Source organism: Podarcis liolepis (genome assembly GCF_965112155.1).
Source record: "Podarcis liolepis genome assembly, chromosome: 2".
In the NCBI taxonomy this organism is placed as follows: domain Eukaryota; kingdom Metazoa; phylum Chordata; class Lepidosauria; order Squamata; family Lacertidae; genus Podarcis; species Podarcis liolepis.
Window position 1 is genome coordinate 118,487,180 of NC_139555.1, and position 20,750 is coordinate 118,507,929.

The 20,750-nt window shown below is 47.8% G+C and overlaps 1 protein-coding gene across 1 annotated transcript; it reads right to left on the minus strand.

Annotated features, from left to right (window-relative positions):
• Positions 1-5,454: 5,454 nt before the first annotated feature.
• LOC310701573 (zinc finger protein RFP-like) lies at positions 5,455-14,514 on the minus strand. The gene is made up of 8 exons (XM_083492691.1): positions 14,483-14,514; positions 13,862-14,348; positions 12,666-12,761; positions 11,489-11,719; positions 10,325-10,347; positions 9,587-9,705; positions 9,191-9,223; positions 5,455-6,911 (listed from the first exon to the last, which is right to left on the minus strand). Exons 1-8 carry the CDS (start codon positions 14,494-14,496, stop codon positions 6,394-6,396), a joined length of 1,521 nt encoding a protein of 506 aa, XP_083348817.1. The 5' UTR covers positions 14,497-14,514; the 3' UTR covers positions 5,455-6,393.
• Positions 14,515-20,750: the final 6,236 nt, after the last annotated feature.

A 20,750-nucleotide genomic window follows, 5' to 3' on the forward strand; every position in this document is an offset into this window, starting at 1 on the left:
CCGTAGGTTTGTTGGCATGTCTGCTAAGCAGATTACAGCTTACAGCTATGTCAGGTCTTGAACATCTGGCAATGAAATTCAGCTTGCCTAGAATGCATCTGTATAGCGTTGTGTCAGAAAACGCTTCAGCAGTACTGTCTACCTGGTAACCTGTCACCATCGGTGTGTCTGCTGGGTTTGCATCAACCAAATTCAACCTGGTTAATACATCAGCAATTTTCTGTGTTTGGTGTACCAGAAAATTACCTGCTTGGTCCTTCTCCACCTGCAGAGAAAGATAGTTGGATACCTCACCAAGATCCTTCATGTCAAAGTGCTCCTTCAGTTGAGCTAGGGTGCTTTGGTAAAAAGCCTGATTCTTCCAAAACATCAGAAGATCATCAACAAAACATAAACAATACAGTTTGTTTTGCCCCTCCTCCTTGACAAACACACATGGATCAGCTTTGCCCTGGTGAAAACCTAGAGAAAGCAATGTCTCAGTGAGTTTTGTGTTCCAACACCTGGCACTCTGTTTGAGACCATATAAGGATTTCCGCAGTTTACAGACCATACCCTTCTGTATCTCCATCCCATCAGGTGGAAGTATGAACAGCTGTTCATTCAAAATCCCATACAAAAAAGCTGTATTAATGTCGTGGTGGGAAACATGCAGTTTCTCCTCCGCAGCGACCTTGAGCATCAGCCGAATGCTCTCATATTTGACTGTGGGGGAGTAGGTCTCGTGGTAATCCTGTCCTGGTACCTGTGAAAAACCTCTGGCAACCAATCTGGCTTTGTGTCTGACTACCTTGCCATTCTGGTCTGTCTTGGCTTTGAAGACCCATTTGCTGCCAACCAGTCTCATTCCTGGGACTACCGGTACCAGTTCCCAAGTTTGGTTCCTGTTCAAGGAATCAACTTCAGCCTTCATGGCATTAAGCCAAGGCTCAGCATCTTTAGAGGTTAACTCCTGAACCTCTTTGAAGCTTGAAGGTTCCCATACCTTCTCTGAGCTACCAAGAACAGCAGTTGCTGTCTTAGCAAACTCATCAGCATACCTCTTTGGAGGTCTGCCTTTGGTCGCCCTTTCAGATCTGCGTACTAGACGCAAGTCTTCTGGACTCATCTCCTCTTTCTTAGGAGAATAGTGACCAATGGTGAACAGTGGTTCTTCCAGTTCATTGTCAGACGCATCAGATGGTCTGACTGAGGCTTTTGCGCTCTGGTAGTCTGCTGTGTCGTCACTTTCACTGACATCAGCAGCAGCGCCGCCCACTGAACTGGAATCTGAACTCTGATCATCATCATCCTCATCCTCATCCTCATCATCCTCATCAGCAGCTTCCTCAGCTTTAGCTGCTTGCTTGACATCACCTTCATCCTCCTCTGGGTAACTCTGGAAAATTCCCACATTTTCCCCCCACTTAGGATTGTACTCAACACTCCTTGTGAACTTAATGGATTTAGAGTCAGTCATCCATACCCTGTATGCACCTTTTTCGTACCCCATGAACAAACCATGTGCCCCACGCTTCCCAAGCTTGTTGGTTTGTTGTGTGCGTACCCACATGTCCGAACCAAATATTTTCATGTGTTTGGTGTTGGGTTTCTTGCCAAACATCTTCTCATAGGGGGTACAACCAATGGGTGATGACAATCTGCGATTATAACTGTAAACCAGATTCCCCAAAGCTTCCCCCCAAAACTTATCAGGGAGATTGGCATCATGCAACAAGGTCTTGATTCCTTGCAGCAATGTTTGATTTGCTCTCTCCGCAAGCCCATTCATCCATGGCGATCTGGGCGTTGACATGTCATGCTGGATTCCCTTCTCAGTCAGGAAAGCTTCAAACTGCTGAGAAGTAAACTCCCCGCCCCGATCAGTAAACAAACAAGAAATACGTTTACTGTGCACATTCTCCAACCAAGCACAGAATTCCTTAAACTTTGGAAACGCTTGCGATTTCTGTTCGAGCAAATACACATGAATGTACCTAGAAAAAGAATCAATCAGAATCATGAAGTACCTTGCTCCTCCTATAGAGGGCGCTAGTGGACCAACCAGGTCCGCATGCACTAGCTGGTAGGGCTTGGAAGCCTGCCTGCTAGACTCCTTGCCTTTTGGAGCAACCTTCACCTTGTTCTCTGCACAAGATACACATTTCATGTGAAATTTACAAGGTTTGATGTTCAAACCTTCAACCACCTCTGGCATCTTGGCCAGTGCCTTCCAAGAGAGGTGACCAAACCTTCGATGCGCATCGTGAATGCAACCTGCATGAAGAACTTTGTTAGTTTGTGCAACACAACAAGAATCAGCATTATTCACAGCAACAGTGTCATCATAAGTTATATGGAACAAACCATCCATAAACTTTGCATGCAAATAGTCCTCTTTGCCTTTACTGATGACACAGACGCTCCTCTTGAAGGAAATCTGAAAACCACGCCCAGTAAGCTGTGGGACGCTCAACAAGTTGCTCGCCGCTCCTGGAACATAAAGTACACCGCTGATGGTTGTGTGCAGACTTGCAAGTTTCACAGTCCCTTCTCCTGCAATCTGCAACGTCCTTCCATCAGCCAGGTGGATCTCACCTTCTTGGGGCTTGAAGGAGATAAAGAGATGCCTGTCCTTCGAAATGTGGCGCGTACAGCCTGAATCCACAACAAAGCTGCCTTTGGCTGTTGGAGCAGTCTTTACAGCAAGCAAACCCTTGTTTTGCAGTGGCGTGGGCTTTTGCAGCTTGCCCCCCTGCTGCTCCTGGCCACCAGACGTGCCTTTAGCCTTTGGTGAAGCTGTGCCAGCAAGCAAAACCTTGCTTTCCACTGGCGTGGGCTTTTGCAGCTTGCCCCCCTGCTTCTGGTCAGCAGACGTGCCTTCAGCCTTTGGTGAAGCTGTGCCAGTAAACAACGCTTTGTTTTTCCCTTGCGCGGGCTCTTCACCCTCCCTCTGCTCCTGGCCATCTGCAGGTGTCTGCCTGTGGCTCTGTTTACCTTTGCCTTTCCGGCCTCTGCAAAGGCGATGGCCTTGGTTCCCATGAGAACCAGAGCTCTCAGCTGCCGACTCCTTGGCTCCCCCTGGAGGCTGGAATGCTGCCTGGGATGACGTGACGGTCAGCTCCCCCTGCAGCTTGCAACTGCTGCCCTCAGCATCCCTGCATTCATTCGCATTCTGGGAAACAGCTAGGACCTCCGATGCAGTCAAACTCTGGGCTGGGATTTTTGCTTTGTGAGCTTTTTTTAAAGCAGACCACATTGCACGTGCAGTGGTGTTGCCAGCCAGCGTCTTAATTTCCTCAAGAGATACGGATAGGACTATTATGTCAATCGCTTTCGAATTCTGGCCTTTCCATCTCTCTGTCAGAGGAACTGGGGGGGCTTCAAAAACGACATGCCACACCCCAAACTGACGCAGTAAACTCTCACACCATTTTGCCCAGGGTTCATAATTCTGCCCATCCAACTTAAGGCACTGAGCATCTCCATCAGCTTGGAAAAATTCCATTTCAGCTTTTGGCAGTAGCCGCGAGTCTATTTTAAGTTGAAAGACTCCTTATCTTGGCAGCCCATTAATCACGAACTCTTTGGCTCGGCTCCCAGGTCAATTAAGCCTTGCCGGAGTTCAAAGGCTCTTTGCCGAGGTATAACAGAAAAAGCGTCCCTTTGCTTTCGCTTTTCCCCCCTTCATACCTCAAACGCAGTCTGTTGCAGCTTTACTCTCCTGTAGGTGCCGTGAATCTGGGCCCATAACCTTGTTGTTGGGAAACTGCCAGGGAGATAGTGTCCATCATGAGCCCCCAAGCCGGAGTTCTGGACGTTCATCGGCCTCCCGTACTCACGCAGATCCAACAGTTAGGGGCACAAAGCCTTTGGAAATTCCTGGCATCATTCCTAGGCTGGTGCACCCTCTTTATCAGCAGAAACACAGCCAAAAGCTTGCACCGCAGAAGAGCATATTTTACAGACTTTATTTAGCGTATAACAGAACAAAAGAAAACACGTCCATTCTGTCAGCGTGTCTGAGCCGACTGAAAACGAAAGGAAAAAACAGCAGACATAAACATCCTGTGACTAGGACATGCGCAGACTCTGTGACTCCCCAAAGCCTGCTTCCTTTTAAGGTGGAACGGAAATATCCTAACAAAAGGCAGGGAGGCAGAGACACATTATCTCCGCATTCCAGATCCTCATAGCAGTAGAAGTTGTGGCCCTCCAAGAAAGCTGAATGTTGGGAGATCTAGGACAGATAAAAGCATTTCGTTGTGCAACACATAATTGAACTATGGAACTCACTGCCACTGGAGGCAGAGATATAAACCAACTTAAAATCATGGAATTGCAGAGTTGGGAGGGACCACAAGGGTCACCTAGTCCAGATCTTTGCAATGCAGGAATCTTTTTCCCAACATGGTGCTCAAGCCGGTGACCCTTAGATTAAGATGATCGTGCTCCACCCACTGAGCTGGGGAGAAGACAAGAGGACAAATTCATGGAGCACTAGGTTGTGACTGGTTCTTAAGCACAATGGCTCTGCTCTGCCTCCACAGTTCAGGGGCAGCAGGCTTCTAAATCTCAGATGCTAGAAACTGCCAGGGGGAAGGGGGAGAGGGAAAGGCTGCTTTTGCTCTCTGGTCCTCCTTGCAGGTTTTCCACAGGCGTCCGGGTGGCCCCTCTTGGGCGCTGGACCAAATGGGGCACTTTTTGTGTCCTTCCTTCCACGGGGTGAGTGGAGGCTCCCAGAAAACGTACGATGACACACAAAGGAGACCAACATCATGTAGGGGCTGGAGCAAGGGGAGACAGCCCTTAGGCAGGTGGGGGGGAGGTGTCTTTATTCCATCATGTGCCACCACCCCATGGAAAACGCAGGGAAAGGAGAGCAGGCTGCAGCGGTCAGTAGTCAGCAGCCCTGATAGTGGAGCCAGAGAGAGTCCTGCCTGGTCTTTGAGGGGTCAATTCCACAGGCATTTGTTTTTCTAGCTCTTAGTATCCCAGGAGAGAAATCAGATGCAGCTGGTGCCGAATGCTTGGGGGAGCATTGTGCATTTGGGGTGGGGCTGAGGAACACAGGGAAGGTGCCCTGCGTAATGTATGGGGCAGCACAGCCCATGGGGCCCCTTCCGGAAGCTGCCGGACTGCAACTCCCATCCTCTCTGACCTCTGGCCATACTGATGGGTCAGAGGGGAGTTGGAGTCCACCATTATCCAGAGGACACCCCATTTGATGCCCCTGATAGACAGAATCCAGCTTGTAAATAAGGAACGTTAATGCATCCACTTGAAACACATTTAACCGGAGGAAATGAGAATGCAGTTTCACAGATCAATGAAAAACAAGCTAAAATGGGTGACATAAAAGGAAAGGGGGATGGGGAGGGAGGAGGAAAGGAACAAGCTCAGGTACTGTAGCAAGGATATAAGGAATACCTGTTGCCCACTCAAAATATGCTCAAGAATCGACAGACGCGGCAGTGGAGAAAAAGAAAGTAAAAATTTATTGCTGAGCGATAAAGACCCAGTGGGATGTTTTCCAGAGCCTGGGCCCAGAGCCCTGGGGGCTTTGGGTTTATATACCATGTTCCAAATAGCATTAAGCATTACATATTCATATATTGCAGCAAAATCAAACAAATGAACAGAGGCGAAGCCCTTCCTATGTCCAAGCAAATAAGGAACGTTAATGCATCCAGACGAAACACATAGAACTGGGCCGAAACCCCACTCAATGCAAGGAGGTTTATTTCTGTCAAAATGTGGAGATGGAGAGGCTGTATTTGCAGAGGGCATTTGAAGCTGATACCCTGGTTCAATTTATTTTTCATTTTCTTCCCATCTAAGGCCTCCAGAGCAAGGAACTATCTTGTCTGACGTGGGTGAAGGGGTTCATTTTTCAGTCGTCTATTAATCCAATGATGCATGAATTTTAACAGCTGCATGAGGTCTTGTGGGGAGAGGAAGGTTTCCTAGAATTGCAGAGTTGTGAGGGACCCTGAGGGTCATGTAGTCCCACCCGCTGCAGTGCAGGAAACTTTTGTCCCTCGTGGGACTCAAACCCACATCCCTGGGGTTAAGAGTCTCATGCTCTGCCAAATCAGACATCTCAAAAGGAAAAGAAGGTTGAAGGTAAGGGAGCCCCTTTGAGGATAAGATTATTTATTGGGACAGTTAAAAGTATTACTGTCTCTTTAAGAAGTGAGCAGCAGAGGGAATTCTGGGAAAAGGAAGGAAAATGCAAAGCAAGAGCAACCCATTTCTGTTTGGTTATTTCTGCTGATTTTGACTGGAATGAATCCTCTCAAAGGGCCCTTGGAAAACTGCCCAACCTGCTCTTGGCGGGTAAATGGTTTTTATGTCGGTCACTCTGGTCTGGAGAGAAACTCCTGCTGGGCCTGAGAGGCAGATTTAGTCTCCTCAGGAGATACTGAGGTGGGCTTTGTTATCCAATAGACGAAAGTAAGGGAGGAGGGTCTCTCCAGAGAACGAGGCTCCTGAGAACGTGTAGAGTTCGGCTCCTGAGTCAGCGTCAGAAAAAGACACACGTCCCCCTTCATAGTCCAGAGTCACCCGGATCCTCCTGGGCTCCTCACTCAGGGACAGAGGAGAGTCAGCTGGGGAGGTGGAGGCCCAGTACTTCTCTCCCCTCTTCCCCACAGCCCAGATCCCTCCCTCAGGACCTAAGAAGAAGCCGTCCTTTCTCTCCACAGACTTCCTGGCGACCCCCACATCCCACCATCCTCCACTTCCCACAGTGACTTCCCAGAAATGTCTGCCTGCTGTGAATCCCTCACGTCCCAACACACAATGCTGCTTGTTGAATCTCTCAAGATTATCAGGCAGGGCTTGAGGTTTGTCTCCCCTTCTCACGCTTTTCTGATCCTCGGACAGGATGAGTTTGGGATGGGCTGTGTCTGGATTCAGAGTGACATTTGCTGTTGGGGAGAAGATGAGGGAAAGAGAAGAATATGCAGAGTCAGCCGAGAGACAGAAACAGACATTTTCATTTTTTAAAAACCGAATTCCCTTTCAGATCAAGGGGATTTCTTTGCATCGCATGCTAGACTGAGAGGCCTCCTTGCAGACTCTCATCAAAATAAATATCTTCCTTGATGGTTTTTAAATCAGTTTCCTTTACTTTCTTATATTCAATGTATATTGTGCCTGCCCTCCTCTCAACCCAGGCATTTTCTAACAGGAAAAACCACCCAGTAAACCTTTTACTCATCTCTTCTGTGTTATCTAAGGAGAAAGAGAGAAGAATTGGAGGAGGCAGGAGAGGAGAGAAGCTGCTTTCCTCTGACAATCTCTGTGGGAATTGGCCTTTGGGGACCTCTGGGTTGGGCTGGGGGAGGAGGACCCCCCGTTAGAATAATAATAATAATAATAATAATAATAATAATAATAATCACATTTGCCTACTGCCCTTCATCCATAGGTCAGGGTGGTTCACAGCATAAAACTACAACATAAAAACACATATAGGCCTCCCCTCACTTTCGTGGGGGTCACGTTCTGGGCCCTCGTGCCCACAAGTGAAAATCGCGTTAAGGGGGGAGCCTGTTTATTCCTGCTCTCCATCTCTCTCACCCACTTGGTCTCTCCTTTCCTTCCTCTCTACCATCTTGGAAGTTTAGGCCTTGCCACCAAGGAAGAAGAGGCAGGTGGCAGGGCAATTTTACAAAGGACTGCTTATTCTATGCTTCTCTTTTGGATTTAATATATACCATAAGACTAGTTCCCTGGGGGAAGAGGGGGATAACTCAAACGGTTACCAGACAGTCATGATAGACAAGTGTGGGGTTGCCATATTTTGAAGAGCAAATAAGAAGACACATTGGCCAACTTCTACTTTTAATTACAGATTGCTATGACAACTCTCATTTTAAATACACCTACTCTATGTAGGCTATACAAGCTGTGATATATTGCTATTAAAGGTAAAGGTAAAGGGACCCCTGACCGTTAGGTCCAGTCGTGGTCGACTCTGGGGTTGTGGCGCTCATCTCGCTTTACTGGCCGAGGGAGCCAGTGTACAGCTTCCGGGTCATGTGGCCAGCATGACTAAGCCGCTTCTGGCGAACCAGAGCAGCGCACGGAAATGCTGTTTACCTTCCTGCTGGAGCGGTACCTATTTATCTATTTGCACTTTGACGTGCTTTCTAACTGCTAAGTTGGCAGGAGCAGGGACCGAACAACGGGAGCTCACCCCGTCACGGGGATTCAAACTGCCAACCTTCTGATTGGCAAGCCCTAGGCTCTGTGGTTTAGACCACAGCGCCACCGGTGTCCCATATTGCTAGTAGCAATGTTCTTAACTTTCAAGAAAAAAATAATAATAAGAATACCTATTGCTCCCTCGCTTGCCACATGAAAGTATTTGGGCTCATGTTCACATCTTGGTGAACCTAAGTGTGCACAGAACAATTTATTAAACTGTTTAACATCTGCATATGGACTCCCCTGAAGGGCAGGGGGGTGTTAACTCTTGCCCTCCCAGATTCCTCCTCCAAGATCTTGTAGCTGAGCCAGCGTCCTTTTAGTTCAGCCACAAGAAAAGGGATTTTGCTAGTTTAAGATGCTGCTCTGTTGTGATTCTCTGCTGCAGATTAGTTTAGCCGGGTGCCTAAGATCTGAGTCTAACACACTAGAAAACTTTTCATGGGTTACTGTAAACCAAACAAACAAACAAAAAAACTTGGGATATTCTGCCAAATTTGAAAAATTCGCCCTTGCAGAAATTTTAATCCTGAAAAAAGAAGACGTATCCGGGGAAAAGAGGACATGTGGCAACCATTCCTGAAAAAGGTGACACCGAAAAGCAAACCAACTCTCTCTAGGCAGAAATAAAACTCTTCCTTGCTCAGTCTGATCCTTCTGGATCATTCCTGAAAAATGTGCCCTGGCAGAAATTTTAATCCTGAAAAAAGAAGACATATATGACAAGGCTGTATATTGTCTCCCTGCTTATTTAACCTATATACATAATTCATCATGCGAAAGGCTGGGCTGGATGAATCCCAAGCCAGAATTAAGATTGCTGGAAGAAATATCAACAACCTCAAATATGCAGATGACACAACCTTGATGGCAGAAAGTGAGGAGGAATTAAAAGAACCCAGAACAGATGGTTTAACACCATGAAATATCAGTCCAAATCCCTCCTGTCAAATTGTTCCTCCCCTAGAACGATTTGAACAATTCAGAAACTTACCTTTCTGAATCTGCTTTCTGTATAACACAGCATCTGAGGAAGCAAAAAGATATAAAGCGTAAGGGCAACACTCTTCCACCAGAAATAAATCTCCATACAAAAGTAACACTTCATAACGTGGCATCCTTAAATTGACTCCATTTAGTGGAGGAGAACCTCCAAAAGGACAACCCCAGATTGTGTAGACTGGTAACCAAAAGGAAAAGGAGGTTCCGTATAATTGAAAACGTCACAATATACATGGGCCATTCAGGGGGACAGGCAATGAAGGCTGGAGCACCAAGAAGGAAGGTATCCTGGGGTTACTCAATTCCATGCAATAAGAGCCTGGCATGTTCACTTCTGAAGAAGTAACAGAATTCCCAGTGTGAAATCCTAGCAGCCATTATTCATTACCTTTAAATTGTTTCATTGCATCCTCCACAAGGCGATTTAGATCACAGGATTCGAAGATCCTGTTCCTCAGTTCTGGAGGCAAAGGCAGTGGCTTCGCTGGACTCTCTCTTTTCTCATACCTGGTGAAAAGAAAAACAATGTCAGCCCATTCAAATCCACAATTTCTGTTAAAGGAAAAGAAAGGAATGGAGAGGAAGTCAGCTGGAAGAAGCCTAGAGGGACAGGCAGGCACTGAGTGGGGAGTTTCTTCCTCACTACGGACTCCTCAGCCAGACCCCCAAGGGCCAAAACAGCAACCCCAGGCCTCTGAATCTCCCCACTGATGTCAATTCAAAGAAGCAGCAGAATCATATGGTATCAAGGGGCAGGAATTGTCTGAGGGTGATGAGAGTGCAGCACACATTTCCTTTCTCTAGATGTCCCCAGAGAAGGGGTGAGGAAGAAAAGAGATTCACAACCAAATCATATTATTCATCAAAAGGGCATTCTAGCCAATGCAAAACAAATTATACACAAGGCAAAAGTAAAACCAAACCTCACAAAGGAAATGGCGCTAATTCATTGGGGAGAATTGGGGGGCTACAAGTTCAGAAGAGGGGGCTCTACTTTTACCTGTGAGGTGTTGCAGGGAGTGAGTCCTCCAGTCTCCCCCCTGCAGCCCCTGGAGGGCCATGTCTGAGGTTCTGGCATCTCAGCTTCAAAGAGTGATGCTAATGGAAATGAGCCAGATCCACTTACCTCTGCAAGGTCCTTCTCACATCCTAGAGGGGAAAAGAGAAGGGAATTCACTGCACACCACAGGCCACACTAGGAAGACCCCCTCAAACCCTGCCCCTCGGATGTCAGTCTGCCTGGCACACGCCAAGGTTTTGGGTAGGGATGGCGGAATCGCCCAGTTTTGGTTTCTCACAGCTTTTATTTTCCCAGTCTGAAATTATGAATTTTTCCAATATCAAGTTCTCCACATTTCCACATCAGTTTGCAATTCTTGTTTAAAATCCTTTTAAAAATCCACCAGCATTGAAGGGAATCTCACATTTATGGAGATTTCAACCCATCTCATGTCTTAGATTATAATTTATTAAATCAAGTTTGCATTGCGCAATTCAGACGTAAGTAAGACTACAAGATAATCTTACCAGGGAACTGTTCCAAATTGTCTTTCATAGAAGTTCCCAAATTTCAAATTCTACTTTTCAATTGGAAATTTAAAAAAGCACCTGCAGCATAAAATGCCTCCAAAGGGGTAATAAAACAACTCTGTATTTCTTTGGGCTCATCCACACTTCTGCTTTTCCTGTGCATAGAGAACACGGGTCCAAGTGGTTTTGTCTTTGCCCTGCCGCTTTCCCTCAGGAAAAACCTGCTCCTTGGTGCAACATCAAAGCAAACGTCAATCCAGAGAAAACCTGGCTGAGGTTTGCTCTAATTCAGCAGTAAACAGTGGGTTTTCCTGGAGGAAAGGGGTGGGACAAGCAGCAGTCTGGATGAGTCCCTCTGTCTTGTTCTTTGGTCACTGTAACTGAGCAACATTTTGGGCTGATCTGGATCCATTGTGAAGGGGATCAACCAGAAGTTGTGGAGGGAACGGGAAGAGAAGATTGGTCCAGAGACTGGCTAATGTCGGAAGGAGGCCTGAATCCTTGGTGAAGCCCCTCAAAGGGCAGGAAGGCAGCATTGCCAAGACGGAAGAGCAGAAGATCAGCTCCAGTTCCATCATGAACACAGAAGAAACTCTATCTGCATTCAGGTGAGTTAAGCATCCCAGGTCTCTTGGGTCTTCCTGTCCATTGCAAACCTGACTAGAGGCTCCATCAACTCATCCCCTGCACTCCTTGCATACATGAAAGGGGCAGCCTTTTCCTGGAGCACAGCCTTGGGCTGTTCCTGCCACCATCTTACCTGCAGGAGTTCACTCGCTGGCTGCTGACTCTTCTCCTCCATCTCCTGGATGATCGTCTCAAGAGAGGAGAAATTCCCAGTGAGTCTGAGCAGCAGCTCATCCCTTCTCCCTGCAATCTCCTTCTCCACCTCTTCCACGTGAGTCAGCAGACGTTTCTCTTGTTCTTCCAGGAACTGGCGCAGTTCTCTGAACTTCTCCACAGTCTTCAGCCTCTCTGTTTCTGTTAATTTCTGCAAGAAAAGAGGAGGTCTGAGTGTGGAAGGTGTTCAGCCTTCAAAACATCAGGAAGAGCATGATGGGAATTTCACAGGGAGGACACTTCTGATTTTTCAGAGACATGAAACCTCCACTGGCTAAAGAAGTAAACCTTTATTTTGAGGGGAAGCCCTCTGAATAGCTGTTTCTGTTGACTTCTATTTCACAGAGAGGTACAGCCTAAAGCAAGGAGCTTTTTTTCTAACCACGGATATTCCCTGCATGTTTTGGAGCATGGCATAACCAGAGTTCAAAGTTGTTCAGAGAACATTCATGGACATAAAACACCCCTCAGTTTAGGCTGGTTCCATTTAGGTGTAGGAAGGCAGCAGAAACAGGAGGAGGAGGTGGACAAAGTGCAGAGTTCATCCCCATTGCTCCCCTGTTTTCTTTAAAGGTTCAAAATGGCCCGAGTTTCCTAAAAATGAACAAGAGCAACATTTGGAAAGATAATTCTGTAGTAATATTTATGGTAAATCAGGATCTGGATTGAATTGCTTCCACTCTCTCAGCTCACAAGTCCTCAGGCGTCTCCTTGACTGCTATTCACAAAATAAATGACAAGGGGAAATAAATTCTATTTAGTGGCACTCAAAGGTAAACTTACCTAATTTGCTATTGCTGAAAAAATATGGAGACCAAAACAGAGCAATCCTTTGAAATTCACACCTCTGAATTTTTCAAGGTTGACGAAGCCAGGTAATGTTCACAAAATATGTATGTATGAGGGTAAAGTACAGATCAGAATATTTATACAAGGAGGTAGCTATCCTAACATCTTATTCATTTTCAGAATAATAGATTAATAAACAGACTGATATGGAGAAATGAGAAATGGGGAGAAGCTCAAATGGGCAGATTTCCCCATCCCTCGATTCTTCAAGTGCTTGTTCCCTCCCTAATAATAAAAGCAGCGCTTACCAGGAGGTATTTGCATTTCTTGACCAGATCTGCTTGATAGGCAATAATTTCCTCTCTCTCTTTCCTCAGAATCTCCAGGCGGCGACAGATCTCTTCCTAAAGAGAAAAGGGAAAGCTCAGGTTTGATTGAGACACACAGAGAGGAGGTGAATAGTATGCTGGCTTCTTGCGCCCAGTGGTCTTGCTACAATAGCAGAGTAGTTTTTTTGAGGAAATAAAAGTCCAGAGGTTTTCAACCTTTTTGGGTCCAAGGCTCCCTGGACCAGCTACCTTTTTTCTGTGCCAGCCCTGTGGGGCTCAGGGACCCAGTTAGGTCACCCCTTGCTTACAGACTTTGATCTAGTCTTTGCAGATGCTACTCAGGGATATCAAGGGAGATCCCTTTGTCCCCCTGGAAGAGAGAAAGACTTCAATGTCGGTACACCTTTCAACCGATGTCAGCGACTGGGCTCAATAACCGGTTCTGCCCCGACTGGGCTAGGCGACTGGAGCACTTTCAGAGAACCTCCAATCCTGGAAAGCAGGTCTCAGTGCACTGGACACACAACTCTGAATTGTGAGCACCAGCTAGCTGTGAAGCAAAATCCTTTAACGGCTACTACAAACTAAAGAACTACTGGCTTGCATGAGTGTTACAGCACCCACTCGGCCATCTAGTCACTACATAGGTCAGTCAGGAGCGGAAGAGTAGAAGAGCAGTTTCTGCCCCCTCTTTTCTCAAAACATCAGATCAGGAGATTCTTGCAATCGGATGGGGTGCAAATATCAACATTCAACTCCCTTCTCCCAGCCATCCCAGGAGTTCTCAGGCTTCCCCTGGGCTGCTTTTTACATAATAAACAGCCACCAATTCATGCCATGCCTACTTTGGACCTGAGAAGTAAAAAGAAGAAAAAGAAGCTACCCTATTTTTTGCTCTATAAGACTCACTTTTTCCCTCCTAAAAAGTAAGGGGAAATGTGTGTGCATCTTATGGAGTGAATGCAGGCTGTGCAGCTATCACAGAACCCAGAACAGCAGGAGGGGTTGCTACTTTCACTGCACAGCGATCCCTCTTGCTGTTCTGGCTTCTGAGGTTCAGAATATTTTTTTTCTTGTTTTCCTCCTCCAAAAACTAGGTTCGTCTTGTGGTCTGGTGCGTCTTATAGAGCGAAAAATACAGTATTTCTCCCCCTCCAGATCCAGGGATCTCCTACCTTGTATTCCTCAAAAGCCTCCTTCAGAGGAATCACCTTGTGATTTTCATGTTCCTTTGACTTGTCACACACCACGCAGATGGGGGCTTCGTGGACTTTGCAGAAGAGCTTCAGGGGCTCCTGGTGCTTCTCACAGACTCCTCCTTTCCCTCCTTCCTCCTTTCCCTCTTGAAGGCTGAGATTCTTAGCTATTTCTGCCACATTAGCCAGTTGCCGGTTGGGGATGAGGCTCCTTCTCTGGACTCTTTCTCTGCAGTGAGGGCAGGAAGCCTCTGCCTCCGATTCCCCCCAGCACTGGATCAAGCAGGATCGGCAGAAGTTGTGCCCACACTCTGGGATGATCACTGGATCCTTAAAATATTCCAGGCAGATGGAGCAAGTGGCTTCATCGCAAAGATTCTGGACGGGACGCCCAGAAGCAGCCATGGCTCCCTCGAGGGAGTTAAGTTTCACTTTCTCTGTTTTCAGCCACTGGGCGTTTCCTTTCCTGGAAATGACTCAAACTCAGTGAGCACGTGATCTTTTTTTTTTTAATGTCTCCAGGTCTTTGCAGTTGCTGAATAGCTTCCCATGCTTTTCATTACACACCCACACAAACCTATTAAGTTGTGGTATTCATACCGTAACATTTTCATTCATAGGCTTCCTTGTCATTTTTGAAGTGGAGAAAATCTGCTGCTGCCCTAAATGGATAGCAAACGGGACTTGATTCCGTGAAGAAAAGTCCGAAAAGTCTTCTTGCTAATTTTAACTTAATTCGTTTTTAGCATGCTGGCAAAGAATTTCAGATTGAAACAGAGGCTTTCAGCATTGCCAACCTGGTGCCCTCGGCTTGCTTACAACTACAACTCCCATCCAGTGGTGGCGCATATGCCCAGGGTGGGCGCACTCCCGAGGGGGTTGGGGTGCGGAGGGTGCCCTCCCAGGCGCGGGATGGCCGTTCGCACCCACCGACCCCACTTCCTTCCTCTCCCCTTCCCGCTCACCTGCCTCCTTCCCGTCCTCTCTCCTGCCTGCCTCCTCCAGCCGGAAGCGCAGGGCAGGCAATGGCGCTTTGCTCACCCGTGACTCCCACGCTTACCGCCAGCCGTCGGGTCGGGGGAAGGGGGAGTTGCTGTGCTGCTTTACCAGTGGCAAAAAAGCTCTCCCCCTTCCCCCGATGGCTCATGGTAGTAGTGGGAGTCCGAGTTGCGGGCAGGCGGCACACAGTGGAATTTGCTGCCAAGGAGTGTGGTGGAGTCTCCTTCTTTGGAGGTCTTTAAGCAGAGGCTTGACAACCATATGTCAGGAGTGCTCTGATGGTGTTTCCTGCTTGGCAGGGGGTTGGACTCGATGGCCCTTGTGGTCTCTTCCAACTCTATGATTCTATGATTCTATGAATGTCACCCCCCCCCCCCCAGGGATGACACCCGCGGCTGTGCACACCCCCCCCCCGCTCCCACCTTCCTCCACCAGTGCTCCCGACATCCCTGGCCAGTACATCTGCAGGTATGGTTGGCAAGGCCCCCTGCCTGAAGACCCTGCAGAGCAGCTGCCTGTCAGTGGAGGCAATATTGACCTCGATGGACCAATGGGCTGGCCTGGCAGAAGGCACCATCTGCATGGTGGCCCCCCAGTTATGGGGCTCCTTCCCTAGATATGAATTCCTGGTACGGTCTTGGCTATTATTATTCATCCATATTACTACACAGTGTGAAGTCTTCCTATATTCCTGATAAAGTGTGGTCCCTTGCAATGGCTGAAAAACCTGGAGGAAGAGATAAAATTCCTGGAGGATAGGACTTTGGATGGTTATATGCTCTGCCTCAGAGGTTGGAAGCAGGAATCCTCCTGAATAGGGGTTGCTGGAGACTCTAGAAGGGGAGGGGATCTTGTTCCCAGGTCCTCCTTAAGCGTTTCCCACCCAAAAATTGAAATATACTCAGAGTCGAGGGTGGATTTCATGCTCTTTATTGTGGTGAGGAGGAATGCTCATGCTCATAGTGGTGAGGAGGAATGAAAGTTCCCCCCAAATATCTGCTTTATATACATTATTTACCACTATATACAGTGGTACCTCGGGTTATGAACTTAATTTGTTCCGGAGGTCCGTTCTTAACCTGAAACCGTTCTTAACCTGAGGTACCACTTTAGCTAATGGGGCCTCCTGCTGCCAACGCCCGTGATTTCTGTACTCATCCTGAGGTAAAGTTCTCAACCCGAGGTGCTACTTCTGGGTTAGCGGAGTCTGTAACTCGAAGTGTTTGTAACCCGAGGTGCCACTGTCTAGGGTGCCTACAATCTGCATGGACTGGTTGCGTGGCAACATGTAGCATGCAGCTGCAGACTGCAGTGCAGCTCAGTTGAATGTCAGTCAAGCTGTTGTGCCTGTTATCTAATATTAAAGAGTGCTTGTAGATGAGCAGGCAGCATGGACTTGTCATGTGACAAAGACGCATGAGAGCAGAAGCAGCAAAGCAGGCTGGGAAGTGCTGGGACTGCACAATCATTTGGGCCTACTAAAGTTATTCAGACCTAACTGCTAACTCCCCTTCATGGATCACTGCCTTGCCGTGGCAAAGGGGCTTGAATAACCCAGAGAAGCTATGAGCTATGCCATGCAGGGCCACCCAAGATGGACAGGTCATAGTGGAGAGTTTTGACCAAACGTGATCCACCTGGAGCAGGAACCGGCAAGCCACTCCAGTATCCCTGCCAAGAAAACTCCATGGACAAAGACCACTTGCATATAAAAGTTATGACGCTGGAAGATGAGCCCCTCAGGTCGGAAGGCGTCCAACATGCTACTGAGGAAGAGCGGAGGACAAGTATAAGTAGATTCAGAGCTGATGAAGCGGCTGGGCCAAAGCCGAAAGGACGCTCAGTTGCGGATATGCCTGGAAGCGAAAGGAAAGTCCAATGCTGTAAAGAAAAATATTGCATAGGAACCTGGAATGTAAGAACCATGAACCTGGGTAAGTTGGATGTGGTCAAAAATGAGATGGCAAGAATAAATATTGACATCCTGGGCATCAGCGAACTAAAATGGACAGAAATGGGCGAATTCAGCTCGGATGACCATCACATCTACTACTGTGGGCAAGAATCCCGTAAAAGAAATGGAGTGGCCCTCATAATCAACAAAAGAGTGGCGAAAGCTGTACTGGGATGCAATCTCAAAAATGATAGAATGATCTCGATACGAATCCAGCACAGACCTTTTAACATCACAATAATTCAAGTTTATTCACCAGCCACTGGTGCTGAAGAAACTGAAATTGACCAATTCGATGAAGACTTACAACACCTTATAGAAATGACACCAAAGAAGGATGTTCTTCTCATTATAGGGGATTGGAATGCTAAAGTAGGGAGTCAAGAGATAAAAGGAACAACTGGCAAGTTTGGCCTTGGAGTTCAAAACGAAGCAGGGCAAAGAGAACAAGCTGGTCATCACAAACACTCTTTTCCAACAACACAAGAGACAACTCTACACATGGACATCACCAGATGGGCAACATCGAAATCAGATTGATTATATTATCTGCAGCCAAAGATGGAGAAGCTCTATACAGTCAGCAAAAACAAGACCTGGAGCTGACTGTGGCTCAGATCATCAGCTCCTTATAGCAAATGCGACTCATTCTCCTTATAAGTAGCAGCCATTTTCTCTCAGTGTTCTCTGTAAGATTTCAGTCAGAGTCAGTCTGCCTCAGTTGTGAGCAGAGTCAGTATGTAATCTCAGTCAAACTGTTTGGAACCATGTTGTTTATGAAGAAGTTTACAGTCATACTTCAAGTTAAATGTGCTTCAGGTTGAACGCTTTTGGGTTGCGCTCCACAGCGACCTGGAAGTAATGGAATGCGTTACTTCCAGGTTTCGCCGCTCGCGCATGCGCTAACAGTGAAAATGACATCACACGCATGCGTGAAAGTGGCGAATCGCGACCCGCGCACGCACAGGCGCACAGTCGCGGGTTGCGTTCGCTTCAGGATGCGTACGGGGCTCCGGAATGGATCCAGTGCACATCCTGAGGTACCACTGTATTTTAACTCAGTAAAGCTCTAATTCTTTCACTTAAAAACTCTGCATTATCAATTTACGCTGAGCGTCAGGACTAAGGGTATGAGTCTTATGCCTACTGATTGATTTCATGTAATATGTAATTTATTTATTTTGATCCCATTATAAAATTACTTTTGAAAAATATTCATCTTTATTATTTTGTACGCCTATATTATGATTTACTAGTGCAATTCCCTATTACCCCCACTTGCTACTATAATGGTAAATACAAATATTTAATTATATTAAGTATTTTACTTACAGTTTCTAAAATGTCAACCAGAAATTACAAAAGTGGAGACCAAAAGAGGAAGGAGAAGCAGAAAGCTGAAGAAGACCTTAGCAAATGACCAAAATTAGATAGACAGATAAGGGGCCTGAGGAACCCAAAGCCTATACCACAGCGAGTTGTCCCATTCCTGATACAGAACCTGGTACATCTAGTTCTATAGAATCTGCTTCAATGACTGAAGCAAGAAATATTCAGATTGACCAACCAGAAAGTAGTATAAGCGCAGAAGATTCAACATCAAAATACAAACAGAATGGTGTTGGGCTATGGGGTGATTTAAGCAAAGATGACATTGTATATTGGGTAGAAAAAGGTCCGTCAGAGTGTCAGCACTCAGGTGGTTTATTTGAAAAGTCAGAGGTCTTTTGCAAACCAAGACAGATATTTTTCAATGAGCTTGTTCTATCCCAAACGACTAATGGCGAAAAATGCTGCAGAGAATGGTTAGTATATTCACCAGAAACTGGTCATGTATACTGTTTTGTGTGCAAGCTCTTTTCAGATTCTTCCACACCATTATCATCAGATGGATTTTCTGATTGGCGCAACACCTATTTAGTTCCAAGTCATGAAAACTCTGAAGACCATAGAACAGCTTCAGTAGCATATCTTACAAGAAGAAAACGTGGCTCAACAATTGACTGTCAACTAGCAGAACAGATACATAATGAACGGCAGCACTGGAAACATGTTCTTGAATGAGTTGTTGCAGGCATAAGAACTCTGGCAGAGCACGGTTTACCTTCAGAGGAGATGAGGAAAGATTTGGTTCTCGAAGCTACCAACATGAGTGTGACCAAACTGCGGGAGGCAGTGGAAGACAGTGGCGTAGCGTGGGGGGTGCCAAGGGTGCCGGCCGCACCGGGCGCAACATCGGGGGGGGGGCGCGAGTCCAGAGGGAAGGGACAAGTTCCTTCCTCCGCCGGGCTCCCCGCCGCCACCGCCAGCCTTGTGCCCTAGCGCGCGCGCGCGCCCTCCGCCGCCGCCACTGCGGCGGCGCTCCACTCACTGCTCACAGGAGGAGCAGCCGCTGCAGCAGCGCTGCCGCTGCCGCCGCCTGGCCGGGTTACGGGCAGCCTCCACACCCCGCCGCCGCCGCCATCCCCTCGGCCCAGCCACAGGCGGCGGCTGCTTCTGCCGACTGGGAGGGAGGAGAGCTCCGAGGGGCCTCGCCGTGCCCTGCGCTCCCCAAAACCCTCCGAGAGCAAGCTGGCGGGCGGGCGAGGGTCTCCCGGCAGAAGGGGGCGCCGCTGGCTCCGGCTCTCAGCGCAAGTCTCAGCCGCGGGGGGGGGGGGGCGAGGACGGAGCACGGCTGGAAGCCCCCGGACCCGGCCGGGAGGAGGAGAGGCGCTCGCCAAGCCCGGATCTGGAGCTCCACCTACAGCCCAAGGAGAGGAGGGGGCGGGGAGGCGCCTGAGGGGAGGGGGCTTCGGCTGCCTCGGCCCGCGGGGGCTCCGCAAATAATAAATTTAATAAATTCCTGCTGAGCCTTTGGGGGGGGGTCCTTGGCTCCTTCGCTCGCCCCCAGCCCCAGTGGTGTAGCGTGGGGGGTGCAGGGGGGCCGGGCGCAACACCTGGGGGGGCGCTCACACTCGAGTGCTAAAATCCACGGGTTAGGGGGCGCAAATTACTTGCCTTGCCCCGGGTGCTGACAAGCCACACTACGCCACTGGTGGAAGACAGGAGTGCCTGGCGTGCTCTGGTCCATGGGGTTACGAAGAGTCGGACACGACTAAACGACTAAACAACTTGAACTTATTGCAAAATTTGATCCTTTTCTAGCAAACCATATAAAAGAATTTGGAAATGGAGGATCAGGTGTCACATCCTACCTTTCTAAAACAATATGTGATGAATTTACCCAAATGATGGCATTTAAAGTAAGAGGATCAATTTTAGAGGATTTAAAAACTGCAGAGTACTTCAGTTTATCCGTCCTGTCCCATGTTGATCAGCTCACTGTTATTATAAGGTATGTCTCACCAGATGATGGGCTCCCTAATGAACATTTTCTAACCTTCCTAGAGATGGGTAGCCTGTTAGGATTCTTGCTCCATGTTTGCAATCATGGGATTGTTGTCTATCACATGACGGTGTATGTTTTCATTCCACAGTGTGGGAAGTGACGGAGACAGGATGTTTTGTACTACTGTGTTCCGTGATGTGGGACTATTGTCTTTTGTTCTTTGTCGGCAAACTAAGGCCCGGGGGCCGGATGCACCCCCCCCCAGCTCATAAATCCGACCCACGTCATGAAGACGGAACCGCTGTGAAGCCAAGACTCCTGGTGATGGCGAGGGGAGGAAGAGGCTGAGCGGCGGCAGCTCTGCCACTCAAACACCTGGTTTACCTCAGCAGCTTTTGATTGGCAGAGACGTCCCCGCTCCGCACTGAGGTAAACCAGGCGCAGGTTTGATTGATCACCGGGAGTCTTGGCCTCTTCCCAGGGAATTGTAGCTCTCGGAAGGGAACAGGGGTGCCGCATAACAACCCTCAGCACTGATAAAGGAAAAATACCAGGAGGAATTTTAGCCAGTGCAAATTCTCCCTGCA